At 40.7% G+C, this 24,690-nt stretch overlaps 1 protein-coding gene across 5 annotated transcripts; it reads right to left on the bottom strand.

Moving 5' to 3' along the window:
- Nucleotides 1-169: 169 nt before the first annotated feature.
- Nucleotides 170-23,801, bottom strand: LOC113500064. Of its 5 annotated transcripts, XM_026880734.1 has the most exons (14): nt 23,646-23,675; nt 23,020-23,101; nt 22,411-22,551; nt 21,868-22,031; nt 21,330-21,411; nt 20,775-20,882; nt 20,276-20,410; nt 19,446-19,705; nt 19,034-19,105; nt 18,441-18,471; nt 18,181-18,245; nt 18,040-18,091; nt 8,578-8,609; nt 170-8,495 (listed from the first exon to the last, which is right to left on the bottom strand). In XM_026880734.1, exons 3-14 carry the CDS (start codon nt 22,514-22,516, stop codon nt 228-230), a joined length of 9,375 nt encoding a protein of 3,124 aa, XP_026736535.1. In that variant the 5' UTR covers nt 22,517-22,551; nt 23,020-23,101; nt 23,646-23,675; the 3' UTR covers nt 170-227. The 5 variants fall into 5 exon arrangements, with proteins under 5 accessions (XP_026736535.1, XP_026736536.1, XP_026736534.1 ...); XM_026880733.1 differs by lacking the exons at nt 170-8,495; nt 8,578-8,609 and having other exon boundaries at nt 8,987-18,091; nt 23,020-23,114; nt 23,650-23,801; XM_026880732.1 differs by lacking the exons at nt 170-8,495; nt 8,578-8,609 and having other exon boundaries at nt 8,987-18,091; nt 23,650-23,801.
- Between the last annotated feature and the right edge of the window lie 889 nt (nt 23,802-24,690).

Here is a 24,690-nt window from a genome sequence, read left to right as displayed (position 1 = left end):
TAGGTCATCGAAAATCTAAACCCCTAGCTTTGTCCGTATTGATCATACAGGGAGGGGGGGGGAGATGAAATAGCCGCGAAACGCTTCGAGAAAATAATAGTACGGCCGTGACCCTTTTGCTCGAGACTTGGCTGGGACACTGCCGTGTCCTCAGATAAAATAAAGAACATTGGTTTTTTAATTTATTGACATAAATAGGTGACAATCACAGAAAACACGCACATAATTTAAAAGTAACATCTATAAGGACTGTATCTTGGACATCGTTCGTCGAATTCGAAGCACCTCCTTCTGCGACGATAAGCCTCCAGGCACTTGCATCTCATCATGTATTCATTGTCTATGTCTTCTCCGTCTGGTGAACCAGGCCCCATCGGAGCACCTACACCGTTGCCGGGTGGCGGCCCGTAGCCGCCTTCATAACCAGGCGTTGGATTCTGTCCTTGTCTTGCGTAATTAGTACCCTGCCGCATCTGACCCTGCAACCCGTAAGCTCTCTGTTGGCCATTCATACCAGGCTCGGTACCCTGCTCTTGAGAAAAAGAACCTTGCCGTCCACCGCATTGGACGTAAGGAGGAATACTACAATGCATTCTGGGGCTAGGGCCAGACTGTGGACCTAATCGCATATTCCTTGGACAAGTGTGCTGCATTGGGGGGCCATGAGTCATATATCCATTACCGGGGCCAGGAGGACCAAGAGGTCCAGGCCTAGAGGAGGGATGCATGCCCTGCTGAGGCATATACGGATTGTTCCCTCCATGATGGTAAGATTCTGGATAGTTCCCAGGTCTCATTTGCGGTTGCTGGGGACCATACCCATCCAGCCGTGTATTGTAGGGACCCATTCCGGTCTGGTGGCCAGGCGGCTGGTTAGGTGGAATACTTTGGAAAGGCACTCCTTTATAAGACTGCTCAGCATATCCCGGAGGTCCATATCCTAAATAAGGCTGTTGTTGTCTCATATCCATCGGAACCCCTTGTGAATTATACGTTTGGTTTGGCCCCATTTGTGCCGACTGTGGTTGCCGATTTCTTGATGATTCGTAAGGAGAGTCTTGATAGTTTTGCCCTTGAGGTTGCCCAGTACTTGTAGCAGCGTCCATTAACGGTGCTAGATACACTTCATGGTTATTAACTTGGGCAAAGGTGGAACTAACTGGATGTTCGTTTTCAAAATCACTGTAGTCGACGGGATCCTTTAACCACCTATTTTTCAATCTGTTATTCAGCTCGTCAACCATAAAATTTATGTTCAAATCTTGATCGTCCTGCAACTTTGCTCTCTTTTCCAAAAATTGACTCATTTCATGTTTCATTTGTTCATCTTTAGGAACGTTTGAGTCGTCTCCGTGTTTTTGAATATCGTATAACTTTTTGGCTAGTAAGTCTATCATTCTTTTTCTTAGTACGCCATCAGTTTCGTTAACTAAAGGTTTAGTAGGCAATTCTCTATACCATTTCTCAACTTCATCCGCAAGTTGGATTTCCTCTGCTTCTGCTTTTAATATATCGTCGTTCGGTATTGGCACTTCGTCTAGTACTTTCATAGCTATTCGTGCCAACTGTGGCTTTTTAAAGAACCTGAAACCGGCATTGTGTTCCTTAGACAGATGATTTGTCAAATCATCGATTTTTTTCATCAATCTATTCTTGTATATGTTGGCTTTTACTGGGTTTTCGTCTTTATATTTAGTATCTAAAATATATGCATCAGCCATTTCAGCCAAAAAACCTTGTTGCAGTAAGAAACATTCTTCTAATTCCAATTCTCGTGCAAATTTCCGATTAAATTTATTCCTAACACGCTGCCTAAAAGATGGTCTATCAGAAAGCCCATGTAGCTCTTCCAGCATGTCGATAGCGTTAGTCAGAACGTCAATTTTCCAAGGATGACGCTTGCTTTTAAAATTTTCTGTTTGTGGAAGAACGTCCAACATATCATCTATCTTCTCTTCAAGCATAAACTCGAAGTAACCGTAGTCATTTTCGATTTCAGGGTCGGCCTTTAATTTGAAAAACGTCTTTACAATTCCATTATAAATGCCGGTTCTAGCAAGTTCAGCTAATTTTTCAGTTTCAGGTGTTGTTGATTCTATAGGTAAGGCGTCGCATTTCTCCTTAAAAATCTTCTGGTATTTTTCGTATATCGCTTCTTTGGTACCATCTTGCGGTGTCGGAGGTGGTGGTGGAGGTGTCGTTGCTCCACCATTACCACTTGGCGATACCATATAAACTATTCTGCTCGAATTCGATGGTGAATCTCCAGTAGAATTTTTATTGTTATTTTTTTGCGCTTGGGGATTATTTTGAATTGCATTTGAATTTCCTGAAGCATTAGAACTACTCAACTTACTATCAGTCGGTTGGACAGGCATGCCCGAAACTGGTCTGCTGGCCGGAGGCACTGGTCTCGATCCTTCTTTCATCCTTTTAGCAGACTGTGGTGATAATAATTCAAGTGTACCTACACCACCTGCAGGGCCAGAACTACTTCCACTACTACTTATTGGTGTTTCGCCAATTGCTGAAGTACCAGAATTACTCATCCTTCTCATAGACTGTGGCTTTAATACTTCTATAGTACCTACACCACCTGGTGGTGGTGTTTCAGAGCGGTAGTTTTTATTAGCGTTCGGACTGTTTACCCTTTTACCGGTAGGTTGCGATGGTTGAGTGTCTCGATTCTCAGGACTGGCCATTCGTTTTCCAGCCGATACTCTTCCAGCGTGAGGAGATTCGGCCACGCTTCGCTTTACAGGTGGAGGTTTCGTATTAGGACTATCGTTATATTTGTCAGGGTTCGTCGAAGAATCCGGATTGGTGATTTGCTTATCGCTGGGTTGTGGCGAAACTCCCGTTGATGCCGATGAGGCTGGTGGAGCTCCATGGCGGTATTGTTCTGTATTAGGGTTTCCTAAAGCAGTAGGACTGCCCGTCCGCTTTTCGGTATGCGAATATGCACTTACACTTGATCCACCAGATTGAGGTGAAACTGGCGGAGCGGAAGGACTGTTCGTCCATTTATCAGTCGGTTGTGGAGATGTACTTAAATTTGATCTACCGGTTTGAGGTGCAGCTTGTGAAGCTTGTGAAGAGTTATGGCTGCTTACCCCTTTATCACTCGGTTCTGAAGGTGCATTAAAACCAGATCTACCGGGTTGAGGCGATGCTGGTGCAGCGTTAGGGTTACCCACCCATTTATCGGATGGCTGTGAAGATGTACTCAAACTAGACCTACCGGATTGAGGTCCACCTGGCGAATTGTAAGGGCTATTCACCCGTTTGTCAGTCAGTTGTGGAGACGTACTTAAACTTGATCTACCGGGTTGCGGTGAAGATTGCGAAGCAGTAGGACTGTTCGACCGTTTATCTGTTGGCTGTGAAGATGAACTAAAACTGGAACTTCCGGATTGAGGTGCACCTGGCGAATTGGAAGGGCTATCCATCCTTTTACCAGTCGGTTGCGGGGACGAACTAAAATTGCCGGGTTGAGGTGAAGTTTGCGAAGCCGAAGGGCTATCCTTCCATTTATCAGTCGGTTGTGGGGTTGTACTAAAATTAGACCTACCGGGTTGAACACCACCCGGTGGACCGGATGGGCTAGTCGTCCGTTTATCCGTTGGTTGTGGGGATGATCTACCAGGTTGAGATGAAGTTGGTGAAACGGAAGGGCTGTTCTTCCATTTATCAGTAGTTTTTGGGGTTGTACTAAAATTAGATCTACCGGGTTGAGCAGTGCCCGGTGGACCGGACGGGCTTGCCGTTCGTGTATCCGTCGGTTGTGGGGATGTACTAAAACTTGTTCTACCGCGTTGAGATGAAGTTGGCGAAGCTGAAGGGCTGTTCGTCCATTTGTCAGTCGGTTGTGGGGATGTACTAAAATTAGATCTACCGGGTTGAGTACCACTTGGAGGACTGGACGGGCTACTTGTCCGTTTATCCGTTAGTTGTGGGGATATACTAAAACTTGTTCTACCGCGTTGAGATGAAGTTGGCGAAACAGAAGGGCTGTTCGTCCATTTTTCAGTCGGTTGTGGGGATGTACTAAAATTAGATCTACCGGTTTGAGTGGTGCCTGGCGGACCGGATGGGCTAGTCGGACGTTTATCAGTTAATTGTGGAGAGGTACTAAAATTTACAGTGTCAGGTGAAGCTTCTGAAGCGGAAGGGCTGTTCATCCATTTATCAGTCGGTTCTGGCGATGTACTAAAATTAGATCTACCGGTTTGAGTAGCTCCTGGTGGAGCAGAAGGACTATGCGTCCGCTTATCCGTTAGTTGTGGAGATGTACTAAAACTCGATCGACCTAGTTGAGGTGAACCTGGCGAAGCAGTAGGGCTGCTCGCCCATTTATCAGTTGGCTGTGAAGATGTACTAAAACTGGATCGACCTGGTTGCGGTGAAGCGGTAGGGCTGTTAGCCCATTTATCAGTTGGTTGTGAAGATGTACTAAAACTATACCGATCGGGTTGTGTTAAAGCAGTAGGGCTGCTGGCCCATTTATCAGTTGGTTGTGAAGATGTACTAAAACTGTATCGACCGGGTTGTGGCGATGCTGGCGAAGTGCTAGGGCTGTTAGCCCTTTTATCAGTTGGCTGTGGAGATGTACTAAAACTGGGTGGACCGGTTTGGGATGTACCTGGTGGACCGGGCGGACTACTCATCCATTCGGTAGCTTGGGTTGACATGGGATCAATAGTGTAACCTGATACTTCTTCAATACTATAATCAGTTGCATTAGAAGTGGTACTCGTGTCGCCAGGATACACGTTGGGCGCAGGCTGTGTAGCATACGGCATATCTGACCTAGGTAAATTATTATAAGACGGTCGACAACAATTCGGTGACGTCAAAACCGTCGGGTACTTCTTTTGTATGCAACAAGCGGGCACCGGCATATTTATACGATTCTTTGTTACATTAGATGAAGGCTTAACCAACATAGGAACGGGAATACTTTGAATTCTTGCCATCAAGTTCTCGGCATGTTCAATCGTTTCTAAATTCCCCTCACCAACCAATTTGTTAATCCACTTAAATATCTGATACCTAAGATGTTCTACCTCATCTTCTCTGGTACTTCGGCTTTCAGGATTCAGTTCTAAGTACTTATGTCTATCTATTATGTCTCCGGCCAAGTCGTTGATGACAACTTCCTTAAACTCTGGTTCTTTCATATTGGGAAGGTTCAGACCGTCAAACCAGTCAGTAATATGTCTGACCACCTGCTTTGAGTACCTCTCTAAATTTGCCTGGATGTCATCTTCCTTTATACTTTCCATAGTGATGTCTGTGTTATCAGTTGTATTGGTCGTGTTCGTTCTGTCCAATGCGACTCCGTAAACTGCGACATTTCTGGCATCATCATTACAGCTGTCTTCAAGTCGAACTACATTCATAACTCTTAATTTATCTGATAGTTCTTTCGATGCCTTCATGATAAATTTTTCCGTAGTCTGTTCAAGTAAAGGAAATCTTCTTAAGCACGATATGATTTCCCGATTTATTACATGCTCATTGTCTTTTGTTACTTTGTATTCTAAACGCTCAAAAATACTAGTCATTGCTGAACTGATATCATCTATAAACCATCGCAGTTCTCTAGGGCAATATATCGGTTTAAGAGGCAAAGTATTAGCCCAGTCTTTTACAGTTTTACAAATAAGTTCATTGTCAATCGGTGTCGATGTACTTGGGACATCTTCCGCTTGAATTGTACTTACACATTTGAGTAGTTTTAAAGATTCTCTATTCAGTGTGTTTTCATCAATTTTATTGTTGTTTACCAACAGAATGGATTTTAAAAATGTTATTATCTCTTTTTTAATCACGGCAACATCGGTACCAGAAGACCTTAGTCTTTGCATACTATTAATAAACTCCATTTTCTGATCGTTAAACCTCTGGATGTCTCTAACATCTAAATGTAAATTTTCTATCCAAGTTTCAATATTGGACATTAAAACATCACTATCGTTTAGTTGAAGTGATATATCTTCAAACTTATATGTTTGTAAATGTAATTTCAGTTGAGAAACAGTATTTCTAATGAAATCGTCACTTTGTGATGGATCGAGCATCTTGATGTAATCGTACATTACTCCTTCTGGATTATTTCCATCTCGTATATGTTCATTTAGTTTAACGGCTAATTCCTTTATGATCGTTTCCTGGTGTTCTTTAATTTTTGGGTTATTGTTTATGTATAAAACCAGTTTCTTTAGCCAGTCCATCATCGCTACTTTAATTTGTTCTGCAATGAGTTGCTCTTTCAGTGCAGCTCTGAGGTCAGATGACCCATCCACTTTGCACGCTTGTATTTTCGAGGCTAATTTAGAGGCATACTTGTTTCTATTGCCTTTTTCATTTAGCGATGTTCTTGCGTCGCTATTTAAGGGTAGTTTCTTCATCCAGTCAGTTATGCCTTCTTGCAATACCTTGACTTTTATTTCATTAGGAGCTCTTATGTATTTGGTTTTCATTTGGTATATTCTCAAAGCCAATTCGTGTATGTGTTCGTTTCTAGTCTTAATAAAGTGTCTAACTCTTTTTGGATCCATCGGCACAGTGTCGATCCAATCATCAACTATATCTTCATAAGCTCTTATTACTACTTTCTCTTGTCTCGGATCTTTCTTTTCATTTTCTTTAGCGTGCCGTTGTATTTTATTTCTAATTCTATTCTTCAATTTCTCACCATCATTTCTGTTAAGTTTTCTATTGAAGATATTGTCTATCCATTGATCGATCATGGTTTCGATTAGGCCTGGGTATATGTTATCGTAGTTCTGTAGGATGTCCTTAGCTAGATCTTTTACCAAATCACTATTTAGATTAGCATATTGGTACACTTCTTCCGGTAGTTCCTCAAACCAGTCGCAGATCAGATCAGAAAGAGTTTCGAGGTTTGGTTTAGTATCGCCGGGCACGTCAGGTGTCTGCGGCAAGCTCACGGCTGTCACAGGTTTTGGTATAGTATTTATTTTGTCTAAAAGCTCCTGAGCATTATCTAAAACCGTTGTATTATCGTCTCCTGTTAACTTACTAGTCCATTTAAATATCTCGTATTTCAAAAGCTCGAACTCTTCAGCGTCAGTTCTTTTGGAGTTAGGATTCATTTCTAGATATTTATGCCTATCCACTATGTCACTGGCTAATTCTTTGACAACCACGCCTACGAAACTTCTGTTTTTGTTAGGAATGTTAATTTTACAGATCCATTTATTTATTTCTTCTATCAGCTGTTGCATGTAAATATTATATGATGCGTATTCTTCGTTGTCTATGTCTCCGGGGTTTTGAATCTCAGAGCAAACTTCAGGGTGTCCGGTACCAATTTTGCTTTTATCATTAAAAAAAGTTTGTCGGAAGAAAAATTCTTTGTAATCTCTCAACAGAATGTTGCTAAAGTATCTTGCCTTGTACTCCGACAGTTTAGCGGTTTCTTTGAATATTGCTGTTATGTCTTCGACTATGTAGTTATCTATATCACTAGCGTTCGAAAGGTCAAGCAAAAGGTCTACTAATTCAGTCTCGAGACAATCCATTCTTTTAGTACTGATAGCTTTGTGAGCTTTCTCCAAGAAAAATGTGATTTCATCTTTGACGAATTCTTTTATTTCAGTTACTGTTGGCTGTATGTAGGAGCTTGGAAGTTTCGATTCAATACTAAGTATGTCGTTAACCAAGCCATCTGTTACTCTGTTCACGACATAATCTTTATTGTGTCTTCCAATCACTAAAGGCAACTCTTGGACGATGTCTATGATATTTGATCTAAGGGCATTTTTGTATTCTGCATCAGAACTTGGCCGATTCAAAACTATAGGTTCCAATTTCTCCGTAATATACATCAACACATCATCTTTCTTCACTGATCTCCCTAAGAAATCTTTCTTTTTGATATTTAAATTTTTTAACCAATTTGTAATAACCTTTTTGAAGTTCTCCGTTTTGAATCTACTGCAGTATTTGGAAAGTTCCAATCTGTACACATTCACATCCGGTTCTGTGGGGTTCAAGTACTTCAGTTTCAGTTTCCTGATTATATCATCAGGCAATTGTTTTCTGTATTCTTGTCTGTCATCGTCACCATCAGAGAATTGGTCGGGGACTTTTTTCAAATACTTTTCTATTTTCATACGTAGTTTTTCCTCGCCGCCAGGGGTTTTCAACTTGTCTGCTAGCTTCTGCATTTTGTCTCCCCACATTTTAACTTTGACTTTATCTCTGTGGATCTCAAACCATTCCGTTACTACTGGATTTAAATCCAGTAATGCAGTGTCCTTTCTCTTAAAAATTTCATGCTTTTTAGTCACTCTTGTTAGTTCTTCTTGAGACTTACTCCTTATTTCGCAAAACTTGCATTTCGTTGTATGTATGTCTATAGTGCTGAAAGCTGTTTGTACTGCTTTTATATTAAATATATTTTTTTCTTTAACTTTATAAGATTTGTTATCTTCGTTTTCTATGGCCGTATTTTCTTTTGGTACCTGAAATATACATAATCTACTTTCATTGATTGAAGAAAGTCAAATTTTAACGGATTGTGAAGAAATAAAAATACTTGCTTACAGTTCCGTGACGACAATAACATTGTTCTTTTTCTGAAAATAAAGTAACTGGTTAGAACTAAGAAGCAAAAAAAAAGCTTATATTTACCGAAAATATTGATGTTGGCATATACGTAGCTTTTAAAAACAAACAAGAAAAAACGAAGTTATTTAAAAAAGTAAGGTAAATTGAGGATTAACAATTCTGCTTATACTCAAAATTCGAGTCAAGTTAGAAATGCACAATAATTTCTGAAATACCTAAAAAATATACGACGTTACTTTTTTTATGAAAGTTTTTGAGCACTCGCCTCGTTAATGAAATTCCTAACTATGATTTCTTATGAAAGTTATGACCATGCATTTCCATTTACATTATGCATTCGACAACACTTTATTATTATTGTGAATCTAAAGAGTACCAAATTTAAATAAATAATTCAAGCATTGTTGGAATATTCGTTTATTACGAATTAATTACAGGACCAAACTTATTTCAAAATGGACTGGTAATCGAAACTTCAAGTAATTTCTAATCCGTATTGAAAATACATCTCATTTATTTAAAAAAAGAGTGGCGTGTTTCTATAGAATCATGATATTGTTTAGGTTAAAGATAAAGTGAATACTGGTATGTGTCGATGTGAAAGAGTTTTTATTACGGCAGTAGGTAAAATTGTTATGTAGATAATTGGATTGCAGAAAGAGATTAAATGCACATTTATAATTCGGACTTTGGTGCTAACAGTTGTAATGATGCTTCGGATGGTAAAGAAGCGTTCTAGCAAGACTTTGTGCTAAATTCATCTAAGGATGAAACAGTTGAAAGTCATAAAGGAGCGTTAATAATAACAAGGATAGCGGACAAGTTGGTAGCAAGGAGGGTAGTCTAAGTGATAGTCATTAAGGGTAGTTCGTCGGGTCCGGCATCGCTTCGTTCGTTTCATGCATTTGCATTTAATATCTTTCTCTTTTTCAGTGTCTGTTTCCGTTTCAGTATAATCCATCTTCTTCTTAACTGCGTTATATTGTTTTTGGGGGTTACGAAACTTTTTCATCGGCCTCTCGGAAATCATGCATCGCTCTGGCCGCGGACAACACAGCTTCCTTCTGTTCGAGTTTGTAGTACCGTTTTGGGAAGAACACGATTGATAATTACTTTTGTTATCTTCAATCAAATGCTTGATCATAGGCACACCGACATTGTCTATGGCCTTACAAAGTCCGGGCTTATGGCTTGTGTTGGTTGTGGCCGTATTAGTCTGCGGCGGTCCACATACCATGTGATTCCGGTTTTGTAATGGACAGGCCGGCTGAGCATCTTGCCCTGGCATTCCAGCGGTGGCTTGAATTCCAATCCCACCGCAAGTGTTTTGCCGCCAATTTGCGTTCCCAGATGCACCAGACATACATGCATTAGGTTCTGGGTATACTATCGACACACTACATCGTGGGTTTTGAGTTGACTGGTCTACTGTTTGGCATCTCCCAGTGTCTGGCTGGTCACTCTCGTCAGTCTGTTCGTCTGGTTTATAAATACTGGAGTGGAACGAAACGCGGCGGGTTTCTGCAGTTTTATCACTAAGTAAAGGTATTTCGAAAAATCCTTTAGGATCTTGTTTGTAATTCGCGACATCTTGAGGTGTCATTTTCGCCATATGTGGGCTATAGCGTCTAGGTATGGGTGTATCAGTAATTTGTTGGGTTGGTTTTTCTTTTGAAGTCTCGTCCTGCGCTAAAGTACTTTGATCTTGTTTGTAACGGTCTGAGCCAATTTGTCCGGAATCTGATAGAGTACCAACATCGCGACGTTGCGCAAATGGCACTAATTCGGTTTGGTTTTGAGCGACCACGCCCAATTTTGTCATATTTTGTAATTGATCATTAGTACTAACATTACCTTGGGTCATTTGCTCAGGGTCAGTACCTATGTCATGACCTTGCTTATTGGGGAATAAAACAAATTGACTTTGAGAAGCAACATCAATTTGAGCATCTTGTCTACTAGGACCGGCACTTTGTTCGGCGGAATCCGGTACGTAGCCATAAGGGCCTTGACTGATTCGACGGGCGTCCGTTTTTGGATCTGATACGGCATTAGGTTGAATGAAGGGTCCTGCGACAGATTCAAAATCATTACTCTGTAGGGTAGGATTCGTTACATTCGGAAACGGGACCGAGTATCTTTGATCTTGAGCCCAAACACTTTCACGAGTTTTAAATAAGAACTGCTCGTATGAATCCCCGTCAGTGGGTTCATTTTCTGTGAAAATATCTTCTTGCTTATCTGAGGGTGGATTATTTATGGCATTTCCTTGAGATGCAGTGTTTAATAGCGGTAGTTCTGTCATGCTCAATTTCTTTTCAGGCACAATACTGTATCGAGGATTAATTGAATCTCTCCCTAGACCGACTTTGGTTTGATCTGCTGTAGCCAAAGATTCTCTGCCCTTGGCTTGGTAATTTGGCATTGAGGTCTTATATTGGTTGTACGGAATCAGATTACTTTCACCATAAATATCTTGAGGCCCTTGACTGAACTGAGTTGCGTTTGTTGTTTGTCTATTTTGAAGACTAGCTTGGTCAAAGGGTCCTGAAGTAGGAGAATCGATGAGACTTCCATCATTTCGTATTAAGTTTATTTGGTTATATGGAGAAAAACTGATTCGAGCTGCTTTTGATGGCCGGCCACCTGGAGCGGTGTAATATTGGTCGTTGAGATTAATATCAGAACTTAAATTCTGACTTCCAGGATCTGGGATAAAGTTTGTCTTGTGTTGTGGTGCAAAACTAATTCGTTGATTGTTTAATAAATCGTCAATTTGCTTGATATTTTCTTGGAGGCCTGGTTTCGAAAGGCCAGCGTTCACAACTTCGTTATTAAGGGCTTTGTTGCCTGAACTGGCATTCTGTATGTAATCATATGGAACGAACCCACTTTTGTCAGTTATCTGGGGGATATCTCTTTGATCTGTCCTTTGTTCTGCAGGCGCCAATGCAGAGCTAGCTATTGGAGCCTCATTATCTGGTGCCGTCATACTTTGACCATATTTAGTAGTTGGCGTCACTTCACCATATTGAAATACACTTGCAACTTGTGGAGACCCAGGACTAAATCCTTGTTTATATTTGTATACGTCCGGTACTATTAGATTTATCGGTGTTGTCGTTGTAATAATCGTGTTGAGAGAGGGCCGTTTGTTCACGAATGATAAATTAATGCGGCAAGGAACAAAGACAGGTACAGCGTCGGTTTCAGGTTGAACAGTTGCCTGAACTTCAGGTGCTAATCCTGAAGTCCGTGATGGGTTTTGCTGAGGTAGTGCTATCGGATATCTTTGAACATCGGGCTGAAATCCTAAGGAGGCTGTTTCTGGGAGGGCTTGGAATACTAATGAGTGACTTGATTGGACATCAGGTTTAAAGCCAGATAGCGAAACAGCTTCGACGTTGATCTGTAGTGTCGATAACGGCAAATCTTGAGTATTCGCAATATTACCTGGTGATGGTGTTTCCGAAACATTAACTTGCGGTAACAGTGCGATTCCTGGTAAGAACGTTTCGCTTCCTAGCGATGCACTACCTTGGACACCGTTATGATCTATTTTTGAAGGTCCTTGCACATTGGGAGGTATAGTTTCGGACGGAATTTCTGCGGTATCAGTGGTGGGGCTCAAATATGTGGCTTCGATATTATTTCCAACAAGTTGATATGGTAAACCTGGCTGGTCTTGACCAGGCTCTGATATATTGCTAGCTATTTGATCTTTCAAATGCCATTGCTGATGCTCGACATCTTTTCCTGAGAAGTTTGGCCAGTTCTTCCACTTACTCCTCTGTGAGACATTTCCAACGATGAATCTTGGAGCATCTTGTTTAGAATAGTCCGTGCGGCTGGAGGTAGCAACCACATTCTGTTGAAAATGTTCACAATTACGTGGCTGTTTAGATGTTGGTTTACAACTTCTCGTTAAGAACTTGACTCTATTTGCTAACTCTTCTATCATAAAGTCTAAATTCATTTCAGATAGCATCGGCAATCTCTCCAAAATCTTTGGTAATTCTTCCTTCAAAGGTTTTGAATATGAGCAATCAGTGTATGTGACATTTTTCCCAATATCCTGAACTTTCTTTACTATTAAATCTCTTAGTCTTCTCATTTCTAAAGGTCCCTTTTCATCATGGGCTATGGGTAAATCAGACATCCAATTTTCAACCTCGGTACTAAGTAATATTTCATCAGCTTCATCTTGTAAAATATTTTTGTTTTGCACTGGTATTTTATCCAATGCATTCAAAATATCACTTGCATACGTGTTTGTTTGCATTGAATCTTCATAATAATCAGTCTTCAAAATAGTAAGAAATTGTTCAAGTTTTCTCAAAAAGTTTGTTTTATAAATTCTAGCCTTCAAGTTATCTTCGTCTTTATATCTCAGGTAAAGTATGTAATGTTCCGCTAGAACCATTTTCAAGACTTCTTCATTTTGCTGCATGTGTTCTTTTAGATTAACAGCGTTGGGTCGTTCTGGTAGGTTATTTTCAATGCACTCTATTATTTGTCGTTTAAAGTAATTATTTTCATTCGATTTTTTTATTAAATCGTTAACTGCTAATGTTGTTTCTATCAGTTCTGCCTTCAGTGTATCTTTGTCACTATCCAACTCTTCTGACTTTGGAACCGTTGTAAATAAGGCCTCAATCTCATCGTCAAATTGATCTCTGAAGTTATAGGGATTAGAAAGTATTTCGGGATCTAATCGTAGTTTAGTAATAGCCTTCCATATTCCTGTATAGAATGCAATCCTAGTCTTATCTGCAGCGGCTTGTTCTCCTGGATTAGTTGCTGCTATTGGTATCCTATGTACCCAGTCTTTAATGTATTCGTCATAGTCATCGTTGAATTTTTTGAAAGTCTGAGACTCTATTGTATATGGTCCGACAGGACAACAAGGGTCTCCTGTATTAAAGAGTCCTGCCATTGGAGGGTAACCAAGTTTATTTTGAATTTGACTCCTAGGAGCTGTTGTTGCAACGCCTTGTTCTAAAGTCGGCGCATACTCAGGACTACCTTGATAAGTTCCATCTGGACCACTCATTGCTGGCTGATATATTGAACCCCATTCATTGTTTGCAACTTGTGAACCTGCTTCTGGACTTGGTTTGACCAGCGGACCCGCTTGAGTATAAAGACTATTTTGTCCTGGAGGAAGTTGATTTGGTCTCGCAATATTTTGCTCCTGTGGCCTAGGAGAAAATTGAGTTGGGTTGGCAGAAACTTGCCCTTTTGATGCGGGAGCGGGCTGGCCTGGGATGGGTGAAATTCGTCCTTTTGGTCCTGGAGGGCGCTTGTCTGGAGCGGCAGAAATTTGTCCATTTTGTTTGGGCGAGAGCTCGTCTGGGCTAAACGAAATTCGTCTTATCGGTTCTGGTGCGCGTTGATCTGTTGTTTGAGTTGGCCCCGGAGTGTTCTGATCAATACTGGCGCGAATAATTCCCTTCTGATCCGGATTGCGTTGTACTGGGCTGGAGAGAATTTGTCCTTTTGGTCCCGAAGCGCGCCGGTCTGGGCTAGCGGAAATTACTTGTTTTTTCCCTGGAACTGGAACCTGGTTTGAGTTGGCAGACCTTTGTTCTTTAGGCTCTGGATGTTGGTCTGAGCTGAATGAAATTCGTTTATTTGGTTCCGGTGTGGGCTGATTTGGGATGGTATGAGTTTGTCTATTGGCTCCGGAAGCGCGCCGATCGGGGCTTGAAGAAATTTGCTCTTTAGGCTGAGGAGTGTGTTGATTCGAGCCGGTAGAAACTCGTCTATTTGTTTCTACGGGGCGTTGGTCTAGGCGGGTAAGAATTGGGTCATCCTGCCCAGAAGCGATGTGAACTGGGCTGACGGAAATTCGTTTATTTGGTCCTGAAAGACTTTGTTCTGGGTTTGTGTAAGCTTGTTGATAGGGCCCCGGAGGAAGTTGGACGGATGCTGAAAATCGTTTATTTGGGCCCAGAGCGAGCTGGTCTGGCAGTTGATCTGGGCTGGTATAAATTTGACCTTTTGGTCCCGGACAGGACGGATCGGTTTGATTTGGATCTTGGCTATCGGAGCCATAAGAACCATTTTGATTCTTTGGACTTTGACTTTGCGACCCTTGGTTAAACTGAGGTGTATTCTGGTTTAGATATTGGCCTAGGGGGCCTTGACTAGGTTGTGACTGACCCACGTTGGGATAGTTTTGGCTTTGGGTACTTTTGTCATTTAAGACCTGGTGACCTTTGCTTTGGTCAATTTGGCTATGAGGACCTTGCCCATTTTGACCTTGAGGATCTTGCGTATATTGGATATGAGGATCTTGCCCATACTGGCTAAGAGGACCTTGGCTACCCTGGTCTTTGGTAGCTCGTCCTGATGGGCTTTTAGAAGTTTGGACAGTTTGGTTTTTGGAAATAGGCCGAGTTTGCTTCTGGACACCACTTTGATTCTTAGGACCCCGACCAGTTTGGCCTTTAGAAGATTTGCCCTGTTGTCCCTTGAGACCTTGGCCGATTTGGCCTTGAGGACCGGTGTCTTTCTGTACTGGCGGACTTACAGTTTTAGCTTGGGGATCTACGCCATTTTGACCTTGATTAACGGAATTATTTTGGGGGTTAATGCCACTGCTTTCGATGAGGGGGCGTTGGCCATTTTTCTCTTGCGGGTCATGAATGTACTGAGATTGACCCTGGTTTTTATTCTGATCATATTGGCTTTGAGGACCTTGGCTAGGTTGCGCTTGACCCAGGTTTGGATTTTGGGTATACAAGCCCTGTGGAGTTTGGCTAAATTGAGATTGAACCTCATTTGGAGCCATATTATTTTGACCTGGGGGAACTTGGCTATATTGAGATTGAGTCTGGTTTGGATTTTGGCCATATGGACTCTGCGGTCCATATGCGCCCTGTGGAGCATAAGCTCCCTGAGGGCTATTTGCGACTGGGGGACCATATACACTTTGCGGAACATATGCGCCTTGAGGAATATATGCGCCTTGAGGAGCATATGCACCCTGAGGAGCATATGCACCCTGAGGAGCAGATGCGCCCTGAGGGACATTAGCACCTTGAGGAGTAAATGCACCCTGAGGAACATTAGCACCTTGAGGAGTATATGCACCTTGAGGAGATGCGCCCTGAGGAACATATGCACCCTGAGGAGCAGTTGCACCCTGAAGAGCATATGCACCTTGGTTGGGTTTAAATTGGTTTGGATCTTGACCACTCACTCCTAACGCACCTTGAACTTGGGGACCATACGCGCTTTGAGGACCATATGCCCCTTGGTTATATGGAGGTCGAAGTTTGTTTGGGTCTTGACCATACGGGCCTTGAGGACCATAAGCCATTTCTCTTGGATCTGGATTGTAAGGGCCTTGGGGACAACATGATGTGTGTCGGCAGAACTGAGATTGATCTAGATTTGGGTCGATTCCATATGGTATTTGTGGGCCGTATAGACCTACGCCGGTTTGGACTTGGCCTTGGTTGGCGTTTGGAGTTTGGGCATATGGGCTTAGAGGAACATATCCTCCTTGGCTAATTTGAGCTGAATGTAAAGAGTGTCCAGGATAACTTTGAACAGATGTAGAAACGTCGGTGTGACATGGTTTTTGACCTAGTGCTATCATTTGCCCTGAGAAAGGACAAGAAGGTGAGCCACAAAGCAGTGCTTTTAATTGTTCTTTACTAGTTGTGGTGCGAGAACTATAAGGACACTGCGGTTTTGTGCAAGAACCAGGTTGACAGTTCTCTTTGGTACAACTAGAATTCTTTGAAAGCTGACAGAATTCTTTAGAACAGCATGGCTCTTTTGGTTTGGTCTCAGTTTGCTTGGGTTTGTCTTTCCTACATGTCGCGCCCTTTTCCCCTAAGCATGGCCTCATAGGATCGAAAGGTATAGGCTCCTCTTCTTCCGGTTTATTGCGTGATGGCAAAGGCACACTTTTAATCCTCTCCATCAAATCCTGGGCGTGGGCAATAGTTTCAGTATTGTCCTCACCGACTAATTTGTTGATCCATTTAAATATCTGATATTTCAAATTTTCCAATTCGTCTTCGTCTGAACCTCTTACTTTAGGGTTCATTTCTAGATATTTGTGTCGGTCGACGATGTCTCCCGCTAAATCGTTTACAACGACTTCTCTAAAGCCTCGATCTTGGATTTTTGGTATATCTAAAGTATCTAACCATTCATGAATCTTAACACTGAGTTGATTGGTATAAAAATCTAGGTTCGTACTTAAATCAAAATCAGTAACAGCACTGATATTTAAATCTGTATCGTTTGTATTGCGACTGTTTTGTCCAGAGACGGCGCTATGAAGAATTGTGTAAGTGTAGCTGTAGTTATTTTCATTTAACATGACTTGTAAGTTTTGAAGGATAATTTTAATTACGTAATCTTTTTGGCATTCTGTCAAATATCCGAGACCTTGAAAAACGATATTCATTTCATCGCGGGCATCGTCGAGGTGCCCACATCGAATGCAGTCCATAGAGTCCATGAGTATATCTCTCAAATCATTTTGCAGAGCATGCATAACATTCTCGCATATGTCTATATTACATTCCTCAAACAATCCAGTGAGATGAGTCTTAAGAAAATCTTTCACATCGTCCCTAGTAAATATTTTCTTGGATTTATTCAACAATTTCTTGTTTCTTTCGTTTTGCTGATTTATGACTACAGATCTCAATCTTCTGAATAAGACATCGACTAATCTTTGTAGATATGACGTTTTCGTGTACCCACTATTCACTTCAATAGGTATTTCTCCTATAATTCTGACGACTTCTGCTTTCAAATCGAAATCTCGCTTAGTTCTGTCTTTGAATACTGCTTTAATTTGATCTTCAAGGGTATTTAAAACATCGCCTCTATCTTGGTTATCTTTGTTATTGATATTCAAGCTACTGATCCAATCTTTTAAAACAAAATCGAGTTGTTTGTATTCGGCGTTCCGTACGTTGTATTTGTCTAATCGGTTTTTTGAGTCCCCATTCCAATGTTTAAGTTGATTTAACAACTCTTCAAAATCTCCAGTGAAGTCGCAGCCGCTCGGCCAGTACGTAGATACGTATTTATGGCAGCGCTCGCGTTTCACTTTGTCATGTTCTTTTTTCTTCTCCTCTTTCTCTGTTATTTCAGAGTCAAAGAGTTTTTTAATCAATTCATCGCGGATACGTTTCTTAGATTTGGTACAAGTAGAAACGTCTTCGATAAGTTCTAGAAGACTTCGGCGCAAGTCATCGTTCGTAACTTTAACTTCCTCTTGGGATTTGCTTTTTCTACCTTCCATAGATTTAGGACGGGTTGGTTTAGGATAAACTTCTATAGAGCTGAATACTGTTTGAGCAGATTTTCGTGGTTTGAGAGTAGTGTTAGATGGGCAACATGTGGTTTGTATGGATTTGAATGAAGTGTGCGTGTTCAGACGTGGAGCCAAGGGGCAATCACCTTCGGCATTCCGTTCGTCTGACGACGGTGGCGGCGAATCAGGGACGGCCACCTAGAATAGCAGAGATATTTTTGCTTGATGACTTTAGATTTTGAACGCCTAATTTTATTTTAAATCCTACTACAATCTACAAAGCTTACAGTTATTCCAGAAGGTTTATCATGTTGTATAGTCGCCGCCTCTCTAGATATCATCTTGACAGCCGCTGAAACGTTAAATTCATATTTTATTCACCCGTGACTCTTCATAAGTACACATGAAATTTCGAAAAAAAATTAGCTGCCTCACACCTCGGGATTATTAGCGCCCTAATAAGCTGATATGGATACTTAAAAAAACTTAAAAAAAATAGTAATGCTGTGTCTGTACTGAACTACTAGTGAATAATCTACGACCATACCTTGGATTTCCATGTTCACCGAATTGACGCTCTGAAATAGAAAATGAAGAGGAATAGTTACAATATGGTTTCATTCAATCTCAGATAGAAGTTTCCAATCGGTGTGAATTTCGAGAAGTTGAAATAAAGTGAAGGACTGAACCAAATATGCATAGAAAAAAGTTGTTAGCTTAAAATTTGAGACTTTTGTTCTGTAGTGGTTACAACCTGTGCGTATATATTATTTTACTGCGTTTCTAATCAGGAACGCAGGACAATCGTTCAGGAGAACCAATACGTACCGACTGTATGGAATATGTTATGAGTGCACGTACCTAACCTTTAACTAATTAGCAAAGTAAATATTGTTTCTCAAGTGAGAAACTCGTCTTTTTTTTAAATAATTGTATTTAACCACATCGGACTAACTCAATTTACTATACTATACGCAGATGGGCGCAAGAGTATCTTTAATATGGATACGGTGCCACTTATACTGTCCAGCCTCAATTGACTATGTATAACTCTAAGGTAATCTTCAAAAAATATTTTGTAGAGGTACTAAACGTAAATGTTCATTATACCTACTCGACATAATAGTGTATATTACTTACGCTTTGGTCCCGAACTTGGTCATAATGATGGATTTCTTTGATAATCGGGCACAATGATGGTTGGTTGTAAGGCTGGAAACATATTTCTGTTTGAAGTACTTGTCAATAAATCTAGTTTTATTACACTTGCCTAAATTTTGTATTGTTCCGATCGGAAATCTAGGCAAGTGTATTTTTATGGACTATTCCGCTTATAACGCTTACAAATCTAAATTTCAGTTGTAACCGATCTAGCCATTTAGCAGAGCCAAGTGTTCTTCCCCATACTGACTGTATCCAGAAACCTTTAATAATAATTGAATGTCCCGTTGAAAAACAGACTTGTTCAACTATGGATCCTAAATTCTTGATATAATAGCGGAAAACGTAACCCTTGAAATACAATTGTAATGAAAGTATCATCAATACTAACATAAGAAGAAATAGTCTTGACGCTCTCCCTCAAACGCTTCGATATATCTCTGATACATCTCGCATCGTATCCTCTCATCCTCACATCGTGATCTTCCCTCTTCTTCTCTCTAGTAGGTGCTTCGTTCTTTGTCCTTATCAGTATTTCCGGTTCATAGATCCTCGACGACCTTGGACAGCCCTTGAGGTCGAACGTGTGGTGGGAGCTGGGCTCTTGCAGCCGAGAGGGCGAATTTTGATTACGGGGGAAAGGTCTGGATACTGTTGGGGTAAGGGGGAGAAGAAAGGTCAACGGCGTTGGCCAGTGGTGAGGTATAATGATAATTGTACTGACAGCCGTATGCAAGAACGACGCATATAAGGCGCATAGCAGCATTTCGTAACTTAGCGGTCATGCTGCCTTTAGCTTCGTCAAATGGTCAAAATTCCTAAGTATATTTTCATCATGCATACTTCTGTAAGGGATCTAGGACTTAAAATATAGGCTTAGGGCCACACATTCGTATGTCTAACAACAGCATCACAGCTTGCAATGCAAAGCTGATTTGTCATTGCCAAATGGAAAGTAGAAATTTTGAAACCACTTATCAAAGTTCGTTCTCAAATATGATCGAAAATTGGTGAGAGATTTTGCTGAGTCCTTGAATACGATAAGGGATCAATAACTTAAAGCATAATTAAATTATGCAACAAGGCAGTTCAACCCGAATAGGGTCCACACATTCGTATCTCTAACAGAGCCGTATTTGTCATTGCCAAAAGAAGAGCAGAAACTTGAAAATCAATAATCGAAGACGTTCTTAAATCTCATCGATATTAATAAACACTTACTTCCCTTAGCTTGGGTGTAGTTGATGAGTCTCTCGACGACCTCAGAAGACCGGTCCGGCGATAGGTTCGGATACTTTCGGAGAGAGGCAGCGAACGCGTCCGGCTCATGAGACGAGCGCGGGGAGCAGACTGACCCTATTGAATGTCCAAATCATAATTTGTTGTAATGATGGGCAAAGCGTCCTAGATTTTATGAAGGCAATCGTTAACTTTGATAAGAAACCAGGATGGGGCACCATACTTTTGAGATGTTTTACTAAACGACGTCCGCACAAAACAATGAAGGTTTCGAGTCGCAAAAGGTTTAATAGACTTTCGAATCACATCACAAAGTACACCCAGGCTTAGATCGAGCATTTGTGATGTATACAATGCTTGTACTATGGAAAAATCGAACCCACGCACTTTTAGTACTTTAGTCATTACCCCGGGGATACTCGGCTATCCGTGCAGTCAATTATCGCTAAAGTCAACATATGCTACATGTCGATAAACTTACCCCTGTCAGGCCAGTTGAGGCCCCCTCTAAAGCTGGTGGGGGGGACCGGCCTAATAGGCGCGTAGGTCATGCCGCTGCCTTGGCCCCCTACTTGGAAGTTACCGTGACCTGGTGGAGAACTAAGCATGCAGTGTGGATGTAATAGAACAGAAAAACCTGAAATACCCCATGCGAAAGCTTGTTTTCATGAGGGCCAATGTCGGGCCAGTAGGATCGTTCAAAAAGGTTGCCGCGGCTGCGGTACACAAAGAGCAAAGAGAGAAACATAGGTAGGTTTTAGTCAGTCTGACACTTCCTACCGCTCAACCCAAAGCGGCTGGAGTGTTTTGACGATTTTTTTATGTGTAGTATTGGCATAACGCCCTAGAAAGATTTTTATTTAATAATGTATGTGGCAAAAAACAACAAGAAATTCAGGTGTACAGGGGTGCTACTTATTTTATAAGAGCGTCACTATCAAATAAAATCAAGATATATTGGTTGCTATTGGCAGTTCACAGTTATTCTATGCTGCTTCTAAATACATATTTCAGTTTCTCCATATAAATCACTTACCGGGATAAATATCCGGGCGTTGTGGTGGAAATTCAGTCAACTGCACCGGGGGCGACGTAGCCCGCACGTGGCAGTGGGTAGTCTATAACATACCTCACATTATTATTATATTCACTATATCCAATGAAGCTAGGTTAAAAAGTAAGGGTTTTTTATCGCACAGGAGAGATGTGAGGAGAGTTTTTCAGTCAAACCATGTACAATGTATTTTTAATTTTAGTGAGACGAATTTCTAATATTAGATTTATCCGTACGACTACTTTTTAATTTAATTATAAAGCATGGAATTCAGTGAACATCTTTGCTTATTTCCCTTTTATATTAAAACTATAATAGGTGCCCGCGGGCCCGCCAGCTTCAAATCGAAAATGCTCCCATGAGATCATAAAATCCTGTGTTAATCCTGGTTATCACCTATCTGTGCACCAAGTTTCGTTTAAATCCGTTAATATTCATCAGTTTTACGAGAAAGGGGAACAAACATCCAAACAAACTTTCGCGTTTATAATATTAAGTAGGATTCTACGAGTACACGTACCCTATAAGTACTAGTGTATCGTCCATCCACGGCCTGTATCCCGCTGTCGCAGTGCGGGACGGATGGCTCAGTGCCGCTGTCCGCCGTGGTCTTCGGCGGCGACTGCTGAGTGGACACGCTCGAGTTCGTCACTTGGTGGCGATGATGTGCCATCGGGTGCGTTACTAGGGGTTCAGGATGGGTTAGTTTGAAAGAGTATGGTTGATATGTAGTAGGGAAAAAATGCGAATGGAATAATCTTATAGGTATTTTATATAATAAGATGTTGGACGCGAAATTTAAAAAAAAAGTGACTGAAATAAAACTTATTTGCTATTTTAAGAGATGGTAATTAAGTTAAAGCTAGAAATGAACAGATCATATAAGAATTTTGCAATTGATTTATTTGTTTATATACTATCTATTGACAAAATCAAAAATATTAGAAACCGGATGGTACAGAAACGTGACGCCGTATTGCCAAAAGGGACTTCCGTTGCAAGTCATAAGGGAATCCTAGTTTTCGCAGATAGCTCAAAAGATATTAACATGTTGTGGACTTACTAGTATTAGGCATGAGGGTATACTGGCGCGAGCCATCCAGCAGAGTCACCGCCAGACCTGAGTCGCGAAGCCCCCTCACCACCGCCACCATCCCCTCGCCCTCCATTATAAGCAAGCTCAGTTGGGGCCCGACGGGATATGCTACAAATACATTGCTTTTAGGAAAAATGAAGTGAAGAATTGTAATGAGTGATGTCATGACTCAAAATTAATATTGATCCTCAAGCTTCCTGTTCCTGAAGTGGAGGCATTATTTGGCGATAGGATTGTGCGGTGAAGATTTTATACGTTAATTTTATAGTAATTTTATACGACCGCTTCTCCATTTCACCTTCAGTGTACTGGCGATTTTAGGAAAGAAGTACAAGAATATTTTCATATTTTTGTAATTCTTTAGCTTAGCTAGTACCAAAAATTTACCCGTAGCTCTTGTATAAGTTTTTTATGGTCCTACTACAAGACAAAGACCTTCTTACGATTGATACCTAGTTGTGATGGACCTCCAGTTCATGTCACCATCTAATTCGAGGTCATCCTCACTGCTGACTTTTCAGCAGAACCTTAATTATTTTGAGAGATGGTTGATAAACGTGTACTGAGTTTACTTACAGACATTTTGAGAAGCCTTAAAAATGAATAACAAAGATCAGGCCTGTAACAAGCCTGCCAATCCTCGCCGTTGGGTATTGGCCTGAAACAAATAACTTCTTTATACATAACCTAATTCTTAATCTCTCAATAGAGACGTCTGAATCAAAAACTGCAGTAATGCACCTGGTTTCGCTGCAATGAGTCTGGAGGCCGCTGCATCTGCACTACGATCGAGAGATAAAATAACGAAAAGAAGTACCATCGAGTTAAAGTATGCTAGAATAAAAATACTTGGCGGGAAGAATGTATAGCCTCCAGAAACTTGAAGTCTATACAAATCTGCCTTACAGTATTTAGGTTTATGGTTTAACATAGGAAGACCATACACGGAATATAGTAAATTATTTAATTCGACTGCACGGATAGCCCTTTAAAACGTTATTGAACACTGTGCGCGTCTGTAGGCGGGTTCGATCTCCATATAGAAAAAGCGTGTAATCGATATATGTTCATGCTAGTCTGGGTGTCTTAGCGTATGTGATTTGAATGTCTGTGAACCTCGGCGACAAAAAGATTTATAATACCTTCGTGCAGGAGTGATTAAAAAAAGATAAAAGATAGAGAATTATTCGTTTAGCACTTACTCACATTTCTTGCAAGAATTTAAATAAAATAGCGAAGCCTATTTTAATATAAAATCATCAAATTTGGATTACTAAAAAAATTTAGAATTTTGCGACTCTTATCTACAAAATGACGGAATAACAATGTCACACGTCTTTTATTTCTCCTTTGAGTTTAAAGTTGACGTACCTATGAAAATGATTTTACAATTTTATTATTTTCGGTTACGAATTCGGTTGTTGGAGCAAAGTATATGAAAAAGTAGGCAATTAGGTCTATTTAGCTTCTAATTCTGAGTTTCACAACAGTAAACTTAAATTTGTCGTCTTAAAAGAGATCTCATTATTTTTGAATAAAAATGTATTTGGTATTCTTCTACTTGAGATAATAATAGCTGGATAATTTAATGCAGAGGATTGAAGATGGCCTACATTCTTAACAGCACCACTCTCCTGGTTATTAAAGTAATTCTACCGACATTACAATCGTAGTAAATTATTGATATTATTGGCATAAGCTACTGCTTTATGTAAATCACTTTACTGGCATTGTGTAATATAATAACACTGACTTGATGAATAAAAATCAGCATATCAGCAGCTAGCAGCAGAGATGAGAGAATATGAGGAAATTTGAAAGTGGCACCGGTAACAGAGAAACTACGTGCCAACGGCTTTCCAGTTGCGGAAAAATGATAATCATGTGCTGAGGAAGGAGTTGAGCATGGATGTGGATGAATATAGGGGAAGAGGACGACCAAAAAAATCATAGATGGATAGTGTTGTAGACGATATGGCTACAAAGGGTGTTTCTTATGAGACGTCGTCAGGTAGAAAGGTATGTAAGGAGAATACATTTTTCACCGAATATGGGATATGGGCGGACATTAGAAACAGACTTAGTATATTCATAAAACGCTTAGTAACCTTCATGTTTAAACAGATCCATGGAGTATAGACTTCATTTATTCTAAAAAATCCCCTGACAACCTTGACATAACACTTAAAAAAATGTCATAAGCAGAACAACATTCACACTAAAATTCTTTTGTAATAAAATAAAAAA

The sequence above is a fragment of the Trichoplusia ni genome, chromosome 13 (assembly GCF_003590095.1).
Source record: "Trichoplusia ni isolate ovarian cell line Hi5 chromosome 13, tn1, whole genome shotgun sequence".
Classification (NCBI taxonomy): domain Eukaryota; kingdom Metazoa; phylum Arthropoda; class Insecta; order Lepidoptera; family Noctuidae; genus Trichoplusia; species Trichoplusia ni.
Note: the sequence above shows the minus strand (reverse complement) of the source record. Positions and strands in the feature narration are given on the sequence as shown.

Excerpts from the sequence above, each read along its gene's own strand:
- LOC113500064 (XM_026880733.1), bottom strand. The coding sequence starts at position 22,516 with ATGGAGGGCGAGGGGATGGTGGCGGTGGTGAGGGGGCTTCGCGACTCA. Across the intron at positions 20,883-21,329 it reads ACGCCCGGATATTTATCCCG|GTCACGGTAACTTCCAAGTA; the intron begins GTAAGTGATTTA and ends GTTCTCCACCAG. Across the intron at positions 18,246-18,440 it reads GGTGAACATGGAAATCCAAG|CGGCTGTCAAGATGATATCT; the intron begins GTATGGTCGTAG and ends TTAACGTTTCAG.